Source organism: Chaetodon auriga, chromosome 18, assembly GCF_051107435.1.
Source record: "Chaetodon auriga isolate fChaAug3 chromosome 18, fChaAug3.hap1, whole genome shotgun sequence".
Lineage (NCBI taxonomy): Eukaryota > Metazoa > Chordata > Actinopteri > Chaetodontiformes > Chaetodontidae > Chaetodon > Chaetodon auriga.
The window spans coordinates 18,351,601-18,374,409 of NC_135091.1; the positions used below are offsets into that span (position 1 = coordinate 18,351,601).

At 40.9% G+C, this 22,809-nt stretch overlaps 3 protein-coding genes across 3 annotated transcripts; 1 reads left to right on the forward strand and 2 right to left on the reverse strand.

Moving 5' to 3' along the window:
• Positions 1-1,881: 1,881 nt before the first annotated feature.
• On the reverse strand, positions 1,882-2,862 carry LOC143336699 (trace amine-associated receptor 1-like). The gene has a single exon (XM_076756980.1). The coding sequence runs from the start codon at positions 2,860-2,862 to the stop codon at positions 1,882-1,884; it is 981 nt and encodes a 326-aa protein (XP_076613095.1).
• Positions 2,863-5,528: 2,666 nt separating this feature from the next.
• LOC143336700 (trace amine-associated receptor 1-like) lies at positions 5,529-6,506 on the reverse strand. The gene has a single exon (XM_076756982.1). It carries the CDS (start codon positions 6,504-6,506, stop codon positions 5,529-5,531), a length of 978 nt encoding a protein of 325 aa, XP_076613097.1.
• Positions 6,507-12,122: 5,616 nt separating this feature from the next.
• LOC143336701 (trace amine-associated receptor 1-like) lies at positions 12,123-18,653 on the forward strand. Its single transcript, XM_076756983.1, has 2 exons — positions 12,123-12,185; positions 17,610-18,653. Exons 1-2 carry the CDS (start codon positions 12,123-12,125, stop codon positions 18,651-18,653), a joined length of 1,107 nt encoding a protein of 368 aa, XP_076613098.1.
• The last annotated feature ends 4,156 nt before the right edge of the window (positions 18,654-22,809 follow it).

Genomic DNA, 22,809 nt, shown 5'->3' on the forward strand with positions numbered 1-22,809 from the left:
AAATCAGAGAAATAAATACCCTGTGTGCCTCTATGTGAGGAACCAGGTGATGGCTCTTTTACTTACTTCCTCCTCTAATAGTACCACAAAGAGCAGAGCATGCTTAGCGGAGGAGAGGGTGAACCACTGATTTGAATCTATGTTGAATAGTGGGGCTTGGGGATATAGGTGAACGGGGCCGCTAATCGTTACTGTCTGGCAAAGGAGGAAAACACAGCTGCCCACAGGGCAACACTACCTGTTGTGCTGTCATTGGAGAGGCTGCCATGGATGCTGAAGAATTAAGCGTTGAGAGATATGAATCACACTGATCTCTATCCCCCCACTCCCTCTATCCTTCTCTGTATTTCTCACAAAAACAACAACAAACAGTGGCTAGTCCAGACTTCATCACTGACTCATGACAGTGCAGATGTGGTTCTGTTGTTACAGTGTTAGCATGCATTTCTTGACATCCCCAGAGATATGAACAGAGATGGCTGGAGAGATACACACTCCTACATCATGATAAAAGACAAATGGCAAAGCCACAGTTTGTAATGGGCCTGGCTCATTAGGCCTGCTCTGACAAGTGAGATCAAGTTACAGATGCACATCGATCGTTCTAACTTGGTGTGTTATGCACATTTAGCTTTAACCCCAAATTTTATAAAAATGTATTTATTCCTCAGGAAAGCTATTTTGTTAAAGTCTAAGTCTTCTCTGAGTAACAACAGAATTTCTGCCATTGATCTCTACATAAAGAGCCCCCTAGATGATTAACTTAAAAGCAAATTGTAATAGAAGCAATAACAAAGATTGGTTGATCACCACAATTTATTGGCCTGCTGATTTTACAACAGAAAGGGACATACACTGCCATCTGAAGACCCTTTCAGACACAGTGCAACAATACTACCACTGCCCTGTGAAACTTATTATTTTCATTGGCTTGCACCACACTATAACAGCTTTTCACTTCTGAATTAGTTGAACTTCGGTTACAAGCTTGAAGGCTAACTACTGATTCCAGCAGCAAATGCAGCTCAAACTTTTTACGTAATTATGTGATACTGACCCCCTTTTTTTTTCCTCGGTGTGGCAGCAATACGCTTCCGTAGTAAAGCTTTTGATTTATAATAAAAAAAACCAAATGATTTAAAAAAAAAAATATCTATTTTGTACCAGCACAATGTACATTAGCACTCAGCCACATTTTGAATAATCAATTTCAACGACAATAAAACAGCACATTACACCTTTTGATGGGCAAGAGAGGCAATTGAAAATATGTGTGAACTACAACAAACTGGCAAAGCAACAGCTATGCTTATGACATTGCACTTTGGCTGCTGTTTAATGAACACGCGTCATTGATCAGCTACACCGTTCTCAGCAGTGTGCATGCAGACATGGAGAATTTATTAGTGAAAAGGGGTTGCAGGGGTTTCGAAATATTAAAAAAAAACAAAAAAAAACACTTACTCTTGATGGATTAGAGACTGTGCTTTATGTGGATGATCTCCTTGCGAGGATAGAACGGATCTAAAGGTACAATCAAATTCATGACAACATCATCAGTAGTATTAAGTGCAATTTGGGAAATTTTCAGCAAAATTAGCACTTTAAAAGAGCACTTTGCCCTTTTGGAAAATACGCTTTCTTTTCAAGAGTTAAATGAGACAGCCAGCTACACCAACAGCCATTATGTTAACCTAAACTAATTGGCTCTAGCATTACACTTAGTACACAGATGTGAGTGGCAGTGGTGTAAAGTTGCAAGTACATACACAACGTGACACAAAGGTACAGGTTGCAGAGTCTGATGACATGCTTAATCTTTATTGCTCCAAATGTTATCAGTTCTGACTCCTCTATTAGCTTTGCACTCCAAAGAGGAGGTCAAAGCAGTTTTGTGTTAGAAAAATCACCTTGAAATATTTTTCTAGATATGATCATTCTGAAAGCCGATCTGAACCAGCTGTAAAAGAAAGCATAAATAAATGGATTGAGCATAGAATTTGACAGTGTAAACCAGTTAAGACTTTCAGTCACTGCAACTGGCACTGACACATCATTCAACAGCTGGAAGGAAAAACAAAGAAAGAAAGGAAACCAGCACATCAGAAACACTCCCATAACGATTGCAAGAGTTTTAGTGGCTTTTCTCTCCATCTTACTGGCAGTGGCTCCAGACTTTGTGCCCTGGATGCTGTGTACCTGTCTCTGTGCAACAAGGAAAATCTTCAGGTAGATACAGAGCATTAAAATCACTGGGAGGTAAAATGAGAAAATGGGTCCCAAAATGGTTGCAAGCAGAACATCAAGAAAACACATTTGTTTACATTTTTCATGTTTCAGTCCTGCCATTATATAGCCAATAGCGACTAGAACTGGAACACTCCAGCTCACCAGGATCATGATCACAACAACATGAACATTTATCTTCGTTCTGTATGTCAGAGGGTGACACACTGCATAATATCTGTCAATAGAAATACAACCTAAATTCAGGATGGAAGCTGTGCTCAGTGTTACATCAAAGCTCTCTCGTACTTTACAAAATAAATGTTGAGAGTACAAACATGAACTTACAGAGAATTTCATGCTGAAAGGAAAAACTACAGCCCCAACAAGCAGGTCAGCTACTGCCAAGGAAAGGATGAGAGAGTTTGTAGGAGTGTGGAGCTGTTTGAAGTAAATGATGGAGATTAATACAAGAAGGTTTCCACATATTGTGACAACAGACAATGAACTTAGGAAAACATATAATAAAACACATACTGTGGAAGGTGAGCTTGTCAGTATGTAAGAAACATTTTGTGTTTCATAACAGGGATGTACGTCAGTGTAAGTGTGTTCAACAGTGACTTCTTGTGCCATGAAAATACAGATTTTCTGTTCATGTCATACCTTTTGAATGCTGAAGGCAGTTCACACATCAGGGTGTTGATGGGTGTTCGTGACACACTCTAGATTTTTATCAGCTCTCATCTCATTGCTATGACAAGCAACTTCTAAACTTGTCCAATCAGATGTGGGAATGGTCATCTTGGTGACATTTGATCCGAGAGCAGCATACTGTAGTCTCTTCTCGTACATTTATTCATTTTACCAATAATGCTAATATCTGAGTTATTAACTTGGTAGATATACAAAGATCTTTTTCGAGGACACAAAGGCAAAAGTTTCCTTGGTAAAAGAAGTATTAACCCTGACCCAAATCTTTTTTAAATTTGAGAATAGGCCCGCTCTGACAGGTCCATGGCAGGCAAATTTATACTAATAGCAGAAGTGAAAAGAGTAAAACTAGTAGCTACAGTAGAGGAGGCAGCAGTGATTCAAGGACGTGAAGCTAGCAAGACAAAGTAATTAAAACTGTATTGTCCTGAACAGAATAATTCTTAATTTGATTTTCTTGAGGATAGAGACTGATTCCATCTCTCACCTTTGCTTTTTACAAATCTCTGGACATCGTAATAAGAAACACTCCAAGAATAAAAAAATGTGCATGCAGGAGGGAGCATCACCTGACCAGACAAAAATTGCAATGGCTGAATCTAGACTGAAATACGTCTACAACTATTCAAGGAATTTCCATGAAATTCTGCATTCCCCACTGGATGAATCCTGGGACGTGTGAGGCTGCGGGCCAGAGGATATTTTCTTTGGATCCAAATAATTTCTCCACTTTCTCAGCAGTTTTTCAGTTTGTCACTAAAGAAGACAGAAGTGTTGCAAAGACCAATCAGAGAGCGTTGACAGGAGAATATGTGGAAATACTCATGTCGTATTGGCTAACAGGTCCATCAATTCCTCACTTGATGGCGTTACTATGCCAAACACAAGGTCTCTCACATAGTTGTGATAACATGAAGATATTTTACCTGGAAAATGGAAGCAGTGGCTCAAAAATCTTGTTATGCTAAGCTAAGAAAACAAGGTGTGTACATGTCTGTCTGATATCAAACTTATGTGAACATGATATCAGCAGAGCTGAAGTTATGTACAGCAACAGTAACACACTTTGCATTGCACTGTAGCCAGCTAAACCATTAGCAGTGATGGCTTACTTCTGACTCCCTTGGCTAGCGACACCACACTAGCCTCGTCTTATTGTGTTCATGGATGTATAATTAGAACTAGTTTCAGTGTTTGAATTGGGGATCTATTCATTCCTATGACTTTGCTCAGAGGTGCATGAGGCCAAAAAAGTCACTCTGATGAATGCATAGTGCGAGCATGCACACCAGAGACTTCTGTAGGCCGGCTAACTTCCAGTTTACCCCTCTGCTAACTTGAATGGGGATACAATCATTGAATCGTGCAGCTCTTCCAGATTTTCAAGAACTTATTGGACCAAATGGATCAAACTTAGATTTTGAAATTAGTCACTTTGCAAGACTTATGATGCTCATAAATCTTTATCCACTGTGTTATAACCAGTTCATTCACAATGCAAGTCTATGGGAAAAAGTCTTTTTGTGCCTGTGTGCATCACGTGACATTGTAATTACACGATTGTGCTTCGTCACATTGGATTCAAAGCCCTGCGCTCTTCCTGGGGTATCACTTGCATTAGACAGCCCAAAAAAAGTTATATTTTATCTAAAAAAATGCATCCAAGACAGACAGCCACCTCTGTGCTGCGCTCTCTGGTACTTGCTTCTTTTTTTTGTGTGTGTTGTCAAGGTGGCGTGTTATATATGTATATTCACAGCCCTCCACACAGGCTCTGTGTGAGCCCAGACAGCACATCAATCATGGTGGGAAGAGGCAGGAAGGGTGGCATGGGAGAAGGAATGAATGTGACTTCACCAGATCCAATACATGTAGTGCTTGCTGGTAGTATCACATTCAATAACTGTTAGCAACTGTGAAATGCTGTTTGTGAGAAGAATGCCTTTCTGATGCAATCTGTCCACAAGCAACTTGACATTTTTATGGTCTATGCAAGCACATGTATTTCAGTCACAGCTCTGCTGGTGTTACATAAAAAGGGCATTATCTCACAAATGGAGCTCCTTCAGAGAATGACCCTTGTACACTTGATTTTATTTTTCATTACCTGAATCTGACCTTCAGGAACTCTGCAGGGTTGGTTGGGTTATCATACCCAGCAAGTTGGGTACAGCAAACAAACTAATTTTGTTTTCTTTTTTTTTTTTAAGAAGAAAAGCAATAATTGGAAAAAAAAAAAAAAAAAAAAAAAGGTTCAGAATGAGGCCAACAATTACTTATATTGAGAGTCCAACTCAAAACAGGACCAGACAGTTTGAGGCCAATATCTGTATCACTCCTGCTGGGGGAAAATATCCTCCTCCTGACGGTGTTCGAAATGTTATTGAAAACTCACCCACTGATGTCATTCAGTACATTTAATTTTATTATAAATATATATTTGTGATGCATTTTAATGTGTACTAAGTAGAAGAAGACAGGACACAAAGGTACAGGTTGCAGAGTCTGATGACATGCTTAGTCCTTATTGCTCCACATTTTGTCAGTACTGACTCCTCTATTAGCTTTTCCACACTCCAAAGAACAAGTCAAAGCAGTTTTGTGTTCGAAAAATCACCTTGAAATATTTTTCTAGATATGATCATTCTGAAAGCTGATCTGAACCAGCTGTAAAAGAAAGCATAAATAAATGGATTGAGCATAGAATTTGACAGTGCAAGCCAGCCAAGATTTTCAATCACTGCAACTGGCACTGACACATCATTCAACAGCTGGAAGGAAAAACAGAGAAAGAAAGGAGACCAGCAAATCAGAAACACTCCCATAACGATTGCAAGAGTTTTAGTGGCTTTTCTCTCCATCTTACTGGCAGTTGCTCCAGACTTTGTGCCCTGGATGCTGCGTACCTGTCTCTGTGCAACAAGGAGAATCTTCAGGTAGATACAGAGCATTAAAATCACTGGGAGGTAAAATGAACTAAAAAGTCCCAAAATGTTTGCAAGCAGAACATCAATAAAACATTTTTCTTTACATTTATCTTGTAATCCTGCTATTACAAGGCCAATTGCAACTAAAAGAGAAACACTCCAGCTCACCAGGATCATGATCACAACAACAGGAACATTTATCTTAGTTCTGTATGTCAGAGGGTGACACACTGCATAATATCTGTCAATAGAAATGCAACATAAATTCAGGATGGAAGCTGTGCTCAGTGTTACGTCAATGGTCTCTCGTACTCTACAAAATAAATGTTCAGAGTACAGACATGAACTTACAGAGAATTCCATAGTGAAAGGAAAAACTACAACTCCAACAAGCAGGTCAGCTACTGCCAAGGAAAGGATGAGAGAGTTTGTAGGAGTGTGGAGCTGTTTGAAGTAAATGATGGAGATTAATACAAGAAGGTTTCCACATATTGTGACAACAGACAATGAACTGAGGAAAACATATAATAAAACACATACTGTGGAAGGTGAGCTTGTCAGTATGTAAGAAACATTCAGTCTTTTGTGACAGAGATGTAAGTCCTCATAAGTGTGTTCAACAGTGACTTCTGGTGCCATGTTTCCGGGTTCCTGTAAATCAGTTTTCCACGGAAAATCAACAAAATTGAAAATAGAAAAAATAATGTTGATTTTAAACTGTTTAGCCCTGCATGAGTGCAAAGCTGCAATGATAGTTCTCTAAGTGAAAACAGTGATTTTCACTTTATGTCATACCTTTTGAATGCTGAAGGTAGTTCACACATCAGTGTTGATGGGTGTTCTTCATCACTGTGCCACTGGGCACAATCTTGATTTTTATCAACCCCTGCTTATTTCCATAATAAATGCATTTTATCATAGTCCAATCAGATGTGGGAGTAATCTTCTTGTTGACATTAGATGCCAGAACAACATAATGTACTGGAGATGACATCAACAAACTTGAATATCAGATTTTTCATTTTGGTAGACATCCTAAGATGTTTTTCCAAGGACATGAAAGCTTGTGATTTTTTATTTGTTTCACCTGTTCCTTATTATCCTTCTGTCTATAGTGTATTCAGCCTGTGCCAGTTCATCTTAGTACGTTGTGTGCCAGGTGTTCCAGCCTTTTCCCAGTGTTTATTTCAAGTGGTTTTGGATTTTTGTTTTGTTTGCCAGGACCTTGTTTAATTGGATTCAAGATTCGTTCCTGTTCCTCTCCAGATTTTTTCATGTTTGTGGGACTGCCTTTTCCTTGACTTGACCTTTGCCCTCCTCACCCTTCCCAAAAGGTGTGTCCTTTTATGTGACTGGTGCTATGGACTGTAAGGACAAGATGAGATAAGATATAGCGGCCCCTTTGCTCAAATAAGCAAGACGCAGAGAGTTTCAAACAGGTGTCTGTATTTTATCTTTGTTGTGTTGCACCGTCAAAACTACAGAAGAGATAAAAAGAGAAACACTCCTGTAGCTTCACAACTCACATCCAGATTTACAGTACCACACATTATGTCCAATAATATGCTTCTGAAACTTACAACAAATATGACCATTACTAACAGTGCAATGTATTATATGTATCTTCTTTTAAATGAGCTTAAATGTTTGTTCACAGTTAGAAAGTACACTGCCTTAAAACTAGCCACTATGCAGTTATAGTGTATTTCACATGAACCAAAGTATTCAAATTCTTTAACAATATATACAATCAATGTTTCATACCTCAATCCGCATACTGTACCAAGGGCGCTAGTTTAAGAGGGTGTGGACGACAGCTCTCTTTGCTAGCCTTGTGCTTCATAGGTTAGCCCTTTGAAAAGCATATGAACGATACAAAGGTAATGAGGTAAATTACAAAATAGACTCCTTTCTCATGATACAAACATGGAAACAGGATACATGACGATACTTTAGCCTTTTAAACATTTACCTGTACCCTTGATGATCTCTAAGATTAACATTGCGCCAGGAGAACAGCGTGGAAGTCTCTCGAAGTGCGGCAGGAGGAAACAATGGGGGGGGCAGAAGTTAGCAGGATAACAGCCGTGGAGAAGAAGCTTTTCCTGTGGAAGAACGGAATGGAGGCTCCTGAACCTCCTACAAGATGGCTGGGGGCAAACAGTCCATGGTTGGGGTGGTAGCTGTCTCTGCTGATGCTACATGCCCTTCTTAGACACCACTTGCGCTGGAGGTCCTCGATGGCAGTTCGCTGGGCACCAGTGATGTACTGGGCTTTTTTCACCACCCGTTGCAGGGCCTTCCGCTTGGAGGCTGTAGAGCTGTCGTACCATACTGTGATGCAGTTGGTCAGGATGCTCTCGATGGTGAAGCGGTAGAAATTAACTAGGATTTGACGAGCCAGGTTAACTTTCTTCAGTCTCCTCAGGAAGTAGAGGCACTGTTTAGCCTTCTTTATCAGGGTGGAGGAGTTGAGGGTCCAGGAGAGGTCCTCGGAGATGTGGACACCCAGGAACTTGAAGCTGGAGACACGTTCAACCTCAACCCCGTCAATCTGAATGGGGGTGTGACTGCAGCCTTTAGTTTTTTTGCTGTCCACAATCAGCTCCTTAGTCTTCTTGGTATTGAGGGTCACGTTGTTGTCGGAGCACCACATCGTCAACTGCTGAATCTCATCGCTCACGGCTGACTCGTGGTTGTTGTTAATCAGGCCTATCACTGTGGTGTCATGTGCAAACTTGATGATGGATGATGAAACTTGATGATGATGGAGTTCGCATGTCATAGTGGTGACTGTGTATATCCTTCCCTCTGCTATGGCTGATGCAACTTGTGACGTCATCAACACCGTGATCAGCAGGCTGCAGACTCAGAAACCACAGGCCCTCTTATTGATCTCCGGGGATTTTAATCATTCCTCTCTCTCTTCCACTCTGCCCAAATTCATCCAGTATGTCACATGTGCCACCAGAGACAATAAAACACTGGACTTATTCTATGCCAACACCAAGGAGGCATACAAATCATCACCACTCCCCCCTCTAGGAAGAGCTGATCACAACCTGGTTCATCTCTTGCCTGTATACAAGTCCCTTGTTAACAGGCAACCAGTTGTGTCCTGCACAGTGAAGAGGTGGTCTGATGAGGCGGAAGAGGCTCTGAAGGACTGCTTCGATACAACAATGTGGGATATATTCAGTGACTCTCATGAGGAAGACATTGACAGTCTGACAGACAGCATCATGGACTACATAAACTTCTGTGTGGAGAACACTGCACCCACCAGGACTGTACAGTGTCACTCCAACAACAAACCCTGGATCAATCCTGACATTAAGGCTCTCTTTAAGGAGAAGAAGAGGGCCTTCAAGTCAGGGAACAAAGAGGAGCTGAAAACTGTTCAGAGGGAGCTAAGAAGGAGTATCAGGGAGGGGAAGGACAGAACAGCTGCAGGAGAACAACACCAGGGGAGTGTGGAGAGGCCTGAAAACCATCTCAGGTCACCAGGAGCCAAACTCCCAGGCGGCTCGGGATCCAAAGTGGGCATTATGGGAATACCCCCCCAGTATTCAGCTCACCGCAATCAACGCCACCCCCCACTGCTCCTCCCAGCCCCCCATCCACTTCACAAGACACTCAGCCCCCCTGCTCCAACTTGTCCCTCACACCTCTCCAGGTGAGGAATCTACTCAGGAGGTTAAAGACCAGGAAGGCCGCAGGACCGGATGGCCTGAGTCCCAGGCTCCTCAGATCCTGCTCTGATCAGCGGAGTGGGATCATTGGACATCTGTTTAACCTGAGCCTGAGACTGGGAAGGGTGCCACGCCTCTGGAATATGTCCTGCGTGGTACCTGTGCCAAAGACCCCACATCCCAAGGACCCTAGCTGCTACAGGCCGGTGGCCCTAACATCCCACCTCATGAAGGCCCTGGAGCGGCTGGTCCTTGCCCACCTGCGCCCCCTGGTGAGCTTGTCCATGGACCAGCTGCAGGTCGCGTATCAGCCTGGCATCGGAGTGGACGATGCCCTCATCTTCCTCCTCCATCCAGCTCTATCTCACCTGGAATTGCCTGGGAGCTCTGTTCGCGTCCTTTTCCTGGACCTTAGCAGTGCTTTTAACACCATCAGGCCAGCCATCCTGAGACACAAGCTGGTGCTTTCAGGGGTGGACCAACACCTCACATGCTGGATAGTGGACTACCTTTCCAACCGCCCACAGTATGTGAGGACACGGGACTGTGTGTCAGGGACTGTCCTCTGCAGTGTGGGGGCCCCCCAGGGAATGGTGCTGGCACCATTCCTCTTCACCCTCTACACAGCAGACTTTTCCCACCTGTCACCTGCTTGCCACCTGCAGAAGTTCTCTGATGACTCTGCCATTGTCGGCCTCATCACAGATGGGGACAACAGGTCATACAGAGGACTCATCCAGGATTTTGTGGACTGGTGCCAGCAGAACCACCTCCAGATTAACGCGGGTAAAACCAAGGAGCTGGTTGTGGACTTTGGGCGGCGCCCGCACTCTTCACCAACACCAGTGAACATCCAGGGAAGGGACATTGAGATGGTGACATCTTATAAGTACCTGGGTGTTCATCTGAACAACAAACTGGATTGGACTCATAACACCAGGGTTCTAAATTAACAACCGCCAACCCGCCAAATGCGGGTTAAAATTCATATTGGCGGGTGTAAATAAAAACTTACTAGCCAATTTGGCCGGTAATGCATTAGGCAATCATGTCAGTCAGAGCCGCTCTACAGTTCTTGGTCATTTGTCCCCCTGACAGTCCGTCCTACATTTCCCATGAACACTGTCGTAATGCTACGTGATGACGTATAAGACGCCCATTGGCTGTGCGCAGGCACACTACAGTCTGTAGTGCAACGGGCGCGAGAAACCACGGAAACGCAAACACAAAGAAGAAGAAGAATGAACGGCGGCGTATAAACTGTAAAAAAGGAGACCGAGCTAGCTAAAAGTGAAAAGTGAAGTTAAACTAAATGCTGCGGTGGTTGGGACAGACATCTGGGGGCGAGAAGAGGAAGGAGGCAGGGGATGAGAATGTCGACAAAGCGTGCGAAACGAAGAAAAGAAAGTTTAATGCTAAATGGCTGACAGGTCGTGAATGGCTTGTGTTTGATCACGAAAATGCCGTCATGTTTTGTAAGGATTGCCGCATGTACACGAAAGAAAAAAAATTGAAAGTCATGGCTGTTACTTATATATATTTCTTATTAAAGAAGGAAAGCAGAAACACTTTAAGTTGAAAGGAAAAATACATTTTATTAGGAATGTAATGATACTAAATACTTACTGGAAAAATGTCTTTTGAAAATAATAAATCTGACAGCATTTTTTGTTTGTATAAATTAAATGTTTGCACTTTCTGTGTATATTTTGTTTCATGTGTTGTACTTTCTGTGCATTTTTCATGCCAACAATGTAAATAAAATGATCAAATGTATTCAGTGGCACTCATAATCTCTCTTATTTTCTCCAGGAAAAAATTTGGCTAGTGGAAATTCTGATTGGCTGGTAACTTTAGAAGATCACCAGCCACATTGGCTGGTGATCAAAAAAGTTAATTTAGAACCCTGCATAACACCACTGCACTTTACAAAAAAGGACAGAGCAGACTCTATCTGCTCAGGAGGCTGAGGTCTTTTGGGGTGCATGGTGTAGTCTGCTGGGGGAGCAGCACCACTACAGCTGGCAGGAAGAGGCTGGACAAACTTATCAAGAAGGCCAGTTCTGTCCTGGGATGCCCTCTGGAACTGGTGGAGGAGGTCTGTCCTCCATGACAGACAATGACTCCCACCCCCTCCAAAACACACTCACTGCACTGAGGAGCTCCATCAGTGACAGGATGCTACATCCAAAGTGTGTGAAAGAGCGGTATCGCAGGTCATTCCTCCCTGCAGCTGTCAGACTGTACAATAAAAACTACTCCAAGTAATCAGTGCAATAGTCTGGGCAATAAGCTGTGCAATAAAAACATGTACATAACAGTCTGTAAATACTATCTACAATTTCTTACAATTTTTTACAATTTCTTTCTTTTTATTTTTATTTAAAATCCTCACTCTTTTGTATATACTGTTTTTGTAATTTCTAATTTGCATGCACTTCTTATATTAATCTTTACTGATGCTGCTGTATTCTGGAATTTCCCCTCGCGGGACAAATAAAGGAATATTGAATTGAATCGAATTGAATTGAATTGAGTTGGAGCCATGCACAGGCACGCAGTCATGGGTGAAGAGGGAGTAGAGGAGAGGCCTCAGCACACGCCCTGTGGGACGTCGGTGTTCAGGGTCAGGGTGGTGGAGGTGTGTTTGTTTAAGTCCAGGGTCCAGTTGCAGAGGGAGGTTCTAAATATCTGATTTATCATTTTGGTAGACATCCTAAGATGTTTTTTCAAGGACATGAAACCTTTATCCTTCTGTCTGTAGTGTATTCAGCCTGTGCCAGTTCATTGATCCCACGCCGGGGAAATTTAGTCGTTACAGCCAGCAAGCATTTCAAAGAGCACGCACATTGGCATAAAGAGGTCAAAATAAAAACAGTACAAAGGGTACAGAATAGAAAAACAACTATGTATATGTACATTTGTACATATTACAATATGTACTCACTGAAGCAAAAGCCATAGAAAGACTCCTTGTATGGGCCTAATTGTCCAAATTAAATGGCAAATGACATCATCATAATTGTTAGTCATAATTATTATAGCAACTTGTTTTGGGGTTCTTGTCGAAGTAACTGATACTGCTGTTCTATTTGGGAGGACAGTCTCATTTTTTTATTAATTGAACAAAACAGTCTGAACCAGCAAAAGACTTTGCTACTAAACTGAAGACAGTCAGAAAGAGAGCTGTAGCATTATGGACGGTGATATGGTTGTTTGTTGATGTGCATACTCAGAAGCGTGTGAATGATGATGCCAGCTGGGTCAGGAGAGGTCAAGGAAGTTCACAGTCAGTAACTCTGAATGCTCGAATCGAATAAGAGAAGCAGTCCACCTCCAGCAGGCCTGAGAAGCTACTGTTAATAACATAGGTTCCTTTTTAAATTGCCTTTCTGGGACAGAACAGAACAGTTCAGTTGGCTATACAGTTTGTTTGTCTTGTATACTTTTATCACTGTATGTTTATTTTTCCTGATATGGGTAGCATATTTTTCAAAATCAAAAGTTTAATGCATGTTGATCCGAATTCCCACTTATGGCTTCATTGTTATGTCTCGAGCTAGACGATGTGATGCAAGAACCTTCAATTAGAGGTGTGAATGTATGGTGTTGTTATTGGTCCCGAGGCTGTCTTTGTCACAAGCACACACACACACACACACACACACACACACACACAAGCACACTTCTCACCTCCTCAACCTGGGGCCTTTTGGTTTTCTAGCAATAGCAGAACTAATAGAGCAAAACAAACTCATGGCCACTTAATGATCTGAATGATGACATAATAGACCCACAGAGTCCAATTTAATGAGGAACAAGGAACAAACATGACGTCTGAGAATAACCTTTGTTATAGTTTGGGTAATACATCCTGTTTACTGACTGAATAACAAACCAAAACTTTTCTTAAGTGTAAGAATGATGAGTCAGCCTAAGTAGAATTCTTCATTGACATCATTGAGTTCAGTTTCAGTGCACATACTCACACAACAGAAGAGTAATAGTCAAATTAAATATCTGTCAATAGACTTTGACTTTCCAGGTTATAGTGGTGAACACCTAACCTGTTGCTAAAATGAAACTAGCTCATCCCATTCAAAGCACCATCATCCTCGATTGACCTGTTGACCCTGTCTCCTAGATATTATGTCTGTATATTACTTATGTGTTTTCATAATTACAGTTGTGACAAAGTTCAGGACTGTGACACCAGAATCCAGGATGTGTGTCCAGATTCCTGTCTGTGGTTAGGTTTGGGCAAAAAATGCACTGCGGCAAGGTTAGGGAAAGATTGGGATTTTGGTTAAATATAATGACATTTCTGTATTAAAACAGGTGAATGAAACTGAAAATAATAACTGAACCAAGTCTTAAAATAACAAGTCAACAATATAAAAATAAGTTCCACATGGGACACAAACCCTAGTCTCTAGTGTGAAAGTCCTGTGCCGGACCCATTCATCCACCTTGACCTGCACCGCAGGCGGACTTGGTAGCATAATGTCATGTGTAATGATAGCAGCCCTGTCCTGCTCTTCAGTGAATTAAGGAAGTTTACACCACAGGAACCAGTGCCAAAGTACTCTGAGATAGCTTTACATTTATAGTATGTCCTCATCCTAAAAGCTTTTGTCTTGCAAGGTTAAAAGTGGAAATCAGTCGTGTAACCACCTGTAGTCTGCTAGAATGTAAGTTGTGTGTGTGCAGAACGTTGTCAGTATGAGTGTGTTTTTAGTGTTATAGTCTAAAGACATTTTATGTTTCATGCAAGTTCAAGAGTGACTGGTCAAGAGTTTAATGAGAGAGACGTACAGAGTCAGTGAAGTTAAAATGGTGCTCTTTTTCTGAGAAAGCTTGTAAGGAAGTTTCTTTAAATGTATAAATTATCAGTATTATTGATGCAGGAGGTGAGAAGCATGGAACCAGAAGCCATTTTTAATAGAACTTGTGTTGTCAATGATCTACATTCTTGCTATGAATTAGACAATTCATCTTACATATTGCTAAGCAGCACTTCGACAGTATGTGTTTTATTATCTGTTATACTTGGCTCTTTATGTGCTGTCACTATATGTGGAAATCTTCTTGTAATAATCTCCATCATTTACTTCAAACAGCTCCACACTCCCACAAACTATCTTATTCTCTCTCTTGCTGTGGCTGACCTGCTCCTCTGTTTTCATTACAGTCAGAGCCAGGGCCGTCGTGGGGTGGGGGGGTACCAGGCCCTGTGCGAACTTGAAATGCGAGGCCCCGCTCTTTGTTATTCATAATTGCGCATCCATGTCAGTCAGAAACAATTGAAAAGCTTCGCTCGCCCAATGTCACTACTATGTTACTGGAAAAGTCAATAGGATCCTGAACACAATCTCACAGTTAGGGAAAGTTCCTTCAATCCCTTCAAGGTAACGAAGTGTTTTAAGTGCTGTAGTTGTTCCCTTTGGGATTATCTCTTGAAATATCCTCAACTCCGCGAAGAGGTCCGGTGCATTTACATCCTGAGATTCAAATGTGCTCAGTCGTGCTTCAGTGAGGCCTAATGACATAAAGACAATGAAAAACCTGCTTAATTTGTTGGATTTGTTTTTTATTTATTTGTTTGTTTTTAATGTGACCTTGACAGAGACAGAGAAAGTCATATATAAGATTGAAGGTCAGAAAGGCAGGTAGCAGACAAGGTAAAACTGACAAAAGGTACTTAGCGACAGATGATTGGAGGCTGAAAACCTGGTGCTTATATACTCTGTAGGCAGGTGAGTCTTGATTGCTTCATTGAGCACAGCTGTGCTCAAGAGGAGAAGAGACTTGGCCCAATCTGTCGGCCATGCCCCGCAGTGACACAGATTCAGACCTGACAAACAGGAGACAGACAGACATGAGACAAAGGAGAGCCATAACACAGGAGCTCAATGGGGGAAAAGAGGACAGAAGTCAGATCTCCACATGTTGTGTCACCCACCAAAATATTAATTGGTGTTTATGTAGGATGTCTCAGTTGATCAGACTTGGTGTCACTAGATATGATGGATTAATCCTGAATGGAGATCTGAATATTCATATCAACAAATCAAATCACTGAAAGATATGGATCATGTGAATGTACTGGACAATTTTGATCTCACCCAACAAGTAAATGAAGCCCCTTATCAGCATGGTAACTTTCTGGATTCAGAAATGACAACAGGGTTAAACACTGACAATGTTTCAGTATTAGAATGACCGATTTCTGACCATCACTGTGTTTTCTGTTGCCAGCCTAATCTCAATAAAGAGTAAAGGGGATTTTTTGGTTCAAGAGATTCCTTGATTGCAAGGCTGTAGCGAAGTTCTGCAATATTAGGAAATCATCCGAGTCACACAGCTATGGCTGTTCTTTAAATGACATGATTGAACACTTCAACAATACCATGCCATCTGCCTTAAATACTGTTGCTCCACTGAAGGTTAAGGGAATCTGTTGAACAGCTGAAACAAAAGTGGGCTCACAGTTCACTGATATTCACTATTAAACCATGACTGTAACAAAGCAATACATTTGGCAAGAAAGGATTACTTTTATAAGATTATTACAGGAAATGCTGGAACAATAGTGGAGAATATTATTCCCCTCGATTGAGCAGCTACTCAGCACCGCCCCCACCCGTCCACAGTTCTCTGCATCATATTGTAAAGAGCTTGCATCATTCTTCAGTCACAAAATAACCTGAACTAGAGCCAGCATTGCTGCTGATGTGAACACAGATGACCTCAACAAACCCTGTTAAATAAATGTAATCATGGCAAAATTCACCTGCATTACATTGACTGAGCTCTGCAAGACTGTCACTGATTCGATCTCATCCACTTCATGTCCCTACAGCACTTTTAAAGCATGTGTCCAACAGTGTTTCAAGTTATGTCCTGAAGATTAGAAATACATCTGTACAAAGAGGCATCTTCCCCAATGTGTTTAAAACAGCTGTGTAAAACTATTACTAAAGAAACCCAACCTCGATGGTCATGCACTCAGTATAGTATAGGCCGATATCAAACCTTCCATTCATCAGTAAGATACTGGAAAGAGATTCAGTCCAAATTTACTTGTTTTGTAAAACAACATCCTGCAGGTATTTCAGTCATCAGAACATACCCCTCAGAATAAACCTCAGACTGAACACTGATGAAAATGAGGTCTGAGTTCTTGTCGTCTTAGACCTAAGTGCAGCATTTGATATGACTGATCATGATATCTTGACCACTGAGAGACTTCTGCCTACATCACAAAACCTTGGATCCAGCTATTGGACAGTGTTCAGCATCAGCACAACACCAGGCTCTGCCAAGTCTAGAGGAGGTGTACTCTGCACTCACATTAATGACTCTTGGTGCTCAAACACAAGTCAAAGTAATTGGACCATGTTTCCCAGATGTTGAGTTTTTGATGTTGAGATGTTGATCATATTATCTGCCCAGAGAATTCATCAGCATTTTTGTTTCTGTTTGCATTCCTCTACATGCAAATTTAAAAAAAATGCACTACCGTACCTGTACTCTATGAGGTCATCAACAGTCACATGACAAAACAGCAAGATGTTTTTTATTGTGCCTACAATTAAAAAGAACCTCAGAACTGTTGTACCTAAACTCCATCAGCGTGTCCAATACCCTGGACCATGTTTACCAGGTAGAAGGTTCATTTATTTATCATCCTACAACACAGGGCTGTACAGTGAAATACAAGGTGAAGCTACAGTAATTAATTTAAAAGAGGCAACTTAAAATTGTGTACTTGTATGGGAGATTAAACACATGCACCAGGAGTTGTATGATAACTCATCATACTGACCAACATAAAATGCCACTCCCTTGAACATAATATGCAAATGAGCCCACGATAATGAATGTAATCCATGTGTGCTCAGCGGCACAGAGACCAAAGACTGTTAGAACTACAGATGCACAAGACAGGATCAAGAGACGTGGTATTAAACATACAGAGCACTGAGATTAACTTGAGATGTCTGTCTGCTGCAAACTGGATACTGTTGTGTTGTTTTCTTGATTGAAGACATGTTTTTACAAATATTACGTGAGCATTAATGACCATCTAAGCATGGAACCTAAATTTTTTGTTAACAGGTCTGATGATGTTGTTGAGGACAAACATCTCTGCAATGAATCAGCAAATGTGTCTGACTTAACAGCTGTCACCTCTTCATATTTATTGTGTATTTTCATTGGCTTCTTATCTGTTCTTACAATGTGTGGAAACCTTCTTGTGATAACCTCCATTGTTTACTTCAAACAGCTCCACACTCCGACAAACTACCTCATCCTCTCTTTGGCTGTGGCTGACCTGCTTGTTGGCGTTTTTGTGTTGCCTTTTAGTGCAATACTGACTGTACTCTCATGTTGGTATCTTCAAGATTTACTCTGTAAGATCCGAGGTAGCTTTGACATCTTTCTGTGTGCATCATCTGTTTTTAACTTGTTTTTCATTTCTGTTGACAGATATTATGCTGTGTGTCAGCCTCTAAGGTATAGAACTAAAATAAATGTCCATGTTATTGTGATCATGATCCTGGGGACCTGGACTTTTTCGGCTCTACTTGGAATTGTCAACATAATTCCGGGAGTAAACCGTGGACAATCTAACAGGAAGTGTGTTTTATTTCAAAATAAGAGTTCAGCAAACAGCGGAACTGCTTCTGCATTTTACCTAACAGCGACAATAATGTTTAGTATTTACCTAAAGATTTTGATTGTGGCACAGAGACAGGCATACAGCATTCAGAAAACAACCTGTCAGAGCACAAAGTCTGGAGCAACTGTCAGTAAGATGGAGAGAAAGGCCACCAAAACTCTGGCTATTGTTATGGGAATTTTTTTCATCTGTTGGACTCCTTTCACTCTTTCTGTGACCTTTAACCCTTTGAGTAATAATACAATATCAGTCCCTGTAATTACAGCATTTAAGTGGCTCGGATGGTCAAATTCAATGCTTAATCCATTGGTCTATGCTTTCTTTTACAGCTGGTTTCGATCAGCTTTCAGAATGATCATTTCTGGAAAAATATTTCAAGGTGATTTCTCTAATTCTAAGCTCTTTTGACTCATTATTTGAAGTGTTGTTATGTCAGTGATTCAATCGACACTGAAGATGAATCTCATGTCCACTGCATGTCATATATTTATATACACATTTTCACTGTACTGTGCATAAATATGTACATCTGTATGTTGAACACAATGCAGTGATAACGCTTTGAACAGTGTGTAAACTCAATGTGTATGTATGTTAATAAACGTAGGATCCATATATCTGATTTTGTGTCTTATTTACTCCATAAATTCAGTTATTACTGTTCTGTATTCTGTGTGTTGAATGTGGGAACACATCTCTGAATTTTTGTCTGTGTGAATATTTATAGTCCTTTTCAAAGTCTTGATCTTTGCTTCCCTTGCTACAGCACACAAAGCTTTAAACAGTCCTGTAAGGAAATAATGAACGGTGAAATGATCTGTCTCTTACAGCAGTTTTCACTCAGGGCCTCCATTATTTGATCTGGCTGCAGATGTCAATGGATTTAAGAAAAAGATGAAAGTTTCATCATTCAAAGTGATATGAAATAAATAAGAGTAAATGCAAAGTACTAAATAAGACTTGTGCATGAACGCTAATATCTAAATCAGTACTTTCACCAGCAAGTTGTGCATTGTTCACAACACTATGAATGTTACACTGAAGAAGGATAACTTCTCTGTTTCACTGTACAAAAACAACTTCAGTAAAAAGTGTCTGTCTTGGTTCATCCTGACTGCTTATTGTATTCATGATTAGAAAACATGTTTATTAATATTCACTTCAATATTCTTCATATATCTCATATCTTCATATATTCAAAATGTCCACTTTCATGGCCTTTCACAATTATCAGTTGTCAGCTGCCACTGACTTTTACATATCTGGCCTCTGGTGTGGTATAAACAACTAATCAAAGCACCTTCTGAACCACACATTGCCTAAAATATCTTTAATCTTTCTTTTTAAAGTAGGAAAAACACATTTGTGTGCACTCTATCACTGTTAATCACTGAAAATTCAAATGTGTACCTCATAAACTGTTGTTTACTTTCCAAATGAATTCTGAATTGTGAAGTTAAAAGAATTAGCTGCTGTTAGTGATTAATATTAATATTGACTGGAAAGACAGTTACAATAATTAAATATTTATTGACTAGAGATGGAAAAACTGTTTGTCCATGATGTCACCCATAAGATTCTCAAGAGTCTTTGTGAAGCTCAGGCTCTGGATGTCGCTGTCTTGGCAATGCTTGACTGGCGAATCCAAAAATGTGTTGGAAGGTCAGTGGAGCTGAGGCAGGCATGGTTGCTGAAATACACACATCTACCTCGAAGCTACCAAGGTAGCTAAGGCTAAGACACTAGGTCATAAGCTACTCTCTGTTGCTAGCCGTCTTACCCGGTGGCCTTCCAGTTGGTACGCAGTCTCCCAGCTTACGTTACTTGAGGTAAATTAACCTGAAACTTCTCAACAAAACTTTAAATACTGATTAATTTGTTATTGAGTGTATACTACACAAAATTAAAAGTGCTTCAATATTTGTTAGATATAAAATGGTGGTAATTTGCAAGACTAGAAATTTTTCCACTGTTACTTAATAAATGTCTTACAAACAATTTGAAGCCATCAATTAAAGTTAATTTAAATTTTCACATAATTTTAGTTATGAGTCATTTAGTTGGATCTCACTTATGCTTTTAATAAGTTAGCATTAATAAGCTAAGTTACAATGTGATGGTAGCTCATGTATTTATAATTTTTATTATTATTATTATTATTAAATTGTACCAAACAAGAAATTAGAAAATCTGCTTCAGCATCCACTGAGGCGCATAGTGAGCAGAGGTCGGCAACTTTCTGCAGAGTCAATCGCTGCTGAAATCCAAACTTCATCTGGCCCTCAGATTAGCTCAATAACAGTGCGTAGAGAGCTTCATGGAATGGCTTTCAATGGCCGAGCAGCTGCATCCAAGCCATACATCACCAGGTGCAATGCAAAGCGGATGGAGTGGTGTAAAGCAGGCCGCCACTGGACTCTAAAGCAGTGGAGACACGTTCTCTGGACTGATGAATTGCGCTTCACCATCTGGCAATCTGATGAATGAGTCTTGGTTTGGCGTTTGCCAGGAGAACGGTACTTGTCTGACTGCATTTTGCCAAGTGTAAAGTTTGCTGGACGGGGTATTATGGTGTGGGGTTGTTTTTCAGGTGCTGGGCTTGGCCCCTCATTTCCAGTGTAAGGAACTCTGAATGCTTCAGGATACCAAGAGATTTTGGACAAGTCCATGCTCCCAACTTTGTGGGAACAGTTTGGGGACTGGGGGTTGTGCACCAGTACACAAAGCAAGGTCCATAAAGACATGGATGAGAGAGTTTGGTGTGGATGAACTTGACTGGCCTGCACAGAGTCCTGACCTCAACCCGACAGAACACCTTTGGGATGAACTACAGCAGAGACTGAGAGCCAGGCCTTCTCGTCCAACATAAGTGTGTGACTTCACAAATGCGCTTCTGGAAGAATGGTCAAAAATTCCCATAAACACACTCCTAAACCTTGTGGAAAGCCTTCCCAGAAGAGTTGAAGCTGTTATAGCTGCAAAGGGTAGACCGACGTCATATTAAACCCTATGGATTAAGAATGGGATGTCACTTAAGTTCATATGCGAGTCAAGGCAGGTGAGCCAGTACTTTTGGCAATATAGTGTATGTTTACAGACTGTCATCTAAATTTTGAGGTATTGCTATCTTTTTCCGTATTGTCAACATAAAAACAACTGGTCCAGCCATTTCGAGTTAACTTCATATTTTTCATGATGTGACTCTGGAGCTGGGGAAGCAACCTCAGGGTGCTGCATGTCACTGTCTGTTGCTTTGACTGTGAGGGACTGTAGAGGAAAGGTCTTCCACCCTTCTTTTCCCACTCCCCACAAGGAAGAGCCCGAAGTCACAATGATGAAGGAGGACCTGCACCAGCTTGACCTCGGCATGAAGATAATGTTTTCTTAAGATTGATAAAGCAAGGAAATTTGTCAACAGTGTTATGGCTACATTTGTTCATATCTTAAATGGTGCCACAATTAAGCATCCTCACAATACACATGATGAACAGTAACCTATGTTGATTCTACTGGACACACCGTGCCGACCCATTCTGGAGTTCACTGATGGTGCCTCGATCCTTCTTCACTTACAAGGGGCCGGGCAGGGGTGCCCTGTAGTTTGCTACATAGAACATTGCCAACGCTAACATCAACAACAACAATTTCCCCCCGGTGATCAATAAAGTATTTCTGATTCTGATTTTGATTCTGATAGCTAAGATAACCTGTTCTGATGATGTCAATGTTCTTAATGTTTTTTCTCTTCTTGTCTTTCTCTGATTGTTTTGTCAGTGTATTGACTTTTTGTCTCACCACACTAACTAACAAAAAGAAATAAATCAAACCATAGACATGATAGTCCTGAGCAATTTTTGGAAGATGGAGTTTATTCAGCACCAAGGAGAAATTATATGGGCAGTTTACTGCTTCCAGTTGGCAGTGTCACTGCTTTTGAATTTGGACTTCAGGAGCCATTTTCTTAGGCCTGAACATAGCATGACTAAATAAAGAGATTGAACATAGGACAAATATTTCACACAATGTCTTACTGGGCTGAATCATGTCTTGTGTGACTGGGCTGGGGCAAAAAGAGTGTCTGGGTCACAGGGTCAACGGGTTCATGGCAATGGCTCTCATCTCATCCTGAGGGGAATGTCAGTGCCCAGGTTTGTGATTGATAAACCAATATATCTTGAGTTGCAAAGGTAATGAATCTGTCAGACTTGTTTGTTCCTGATGGCCTCTGTTCCCCTGCGATGATGGCCCTCAACACAAAAACACACTGGTTTCAACATAAGCCCAATAATGCACAACACCACTGTCACACAGAACATGTCACTGACATGTTGTAGCACAATTTCCTTTTAGTCAGGTGATTTTCTGCCTTGACTGCAGTTACGTGTTAAATTGTCAAAAGAGTACAATTTTAGCTAAAACAGATTAAAATTCTGGCACATCTTCATCTACTTCCAAGGTGCATAGACAACCGAAAAAGTCTCAAGAAGTCAAAACTTCAAAAACAGCTCTTTGTTTTGCTTTTTTTAAAGAGTGAGCTAATGGTACCACTCCAAGAATCACTACC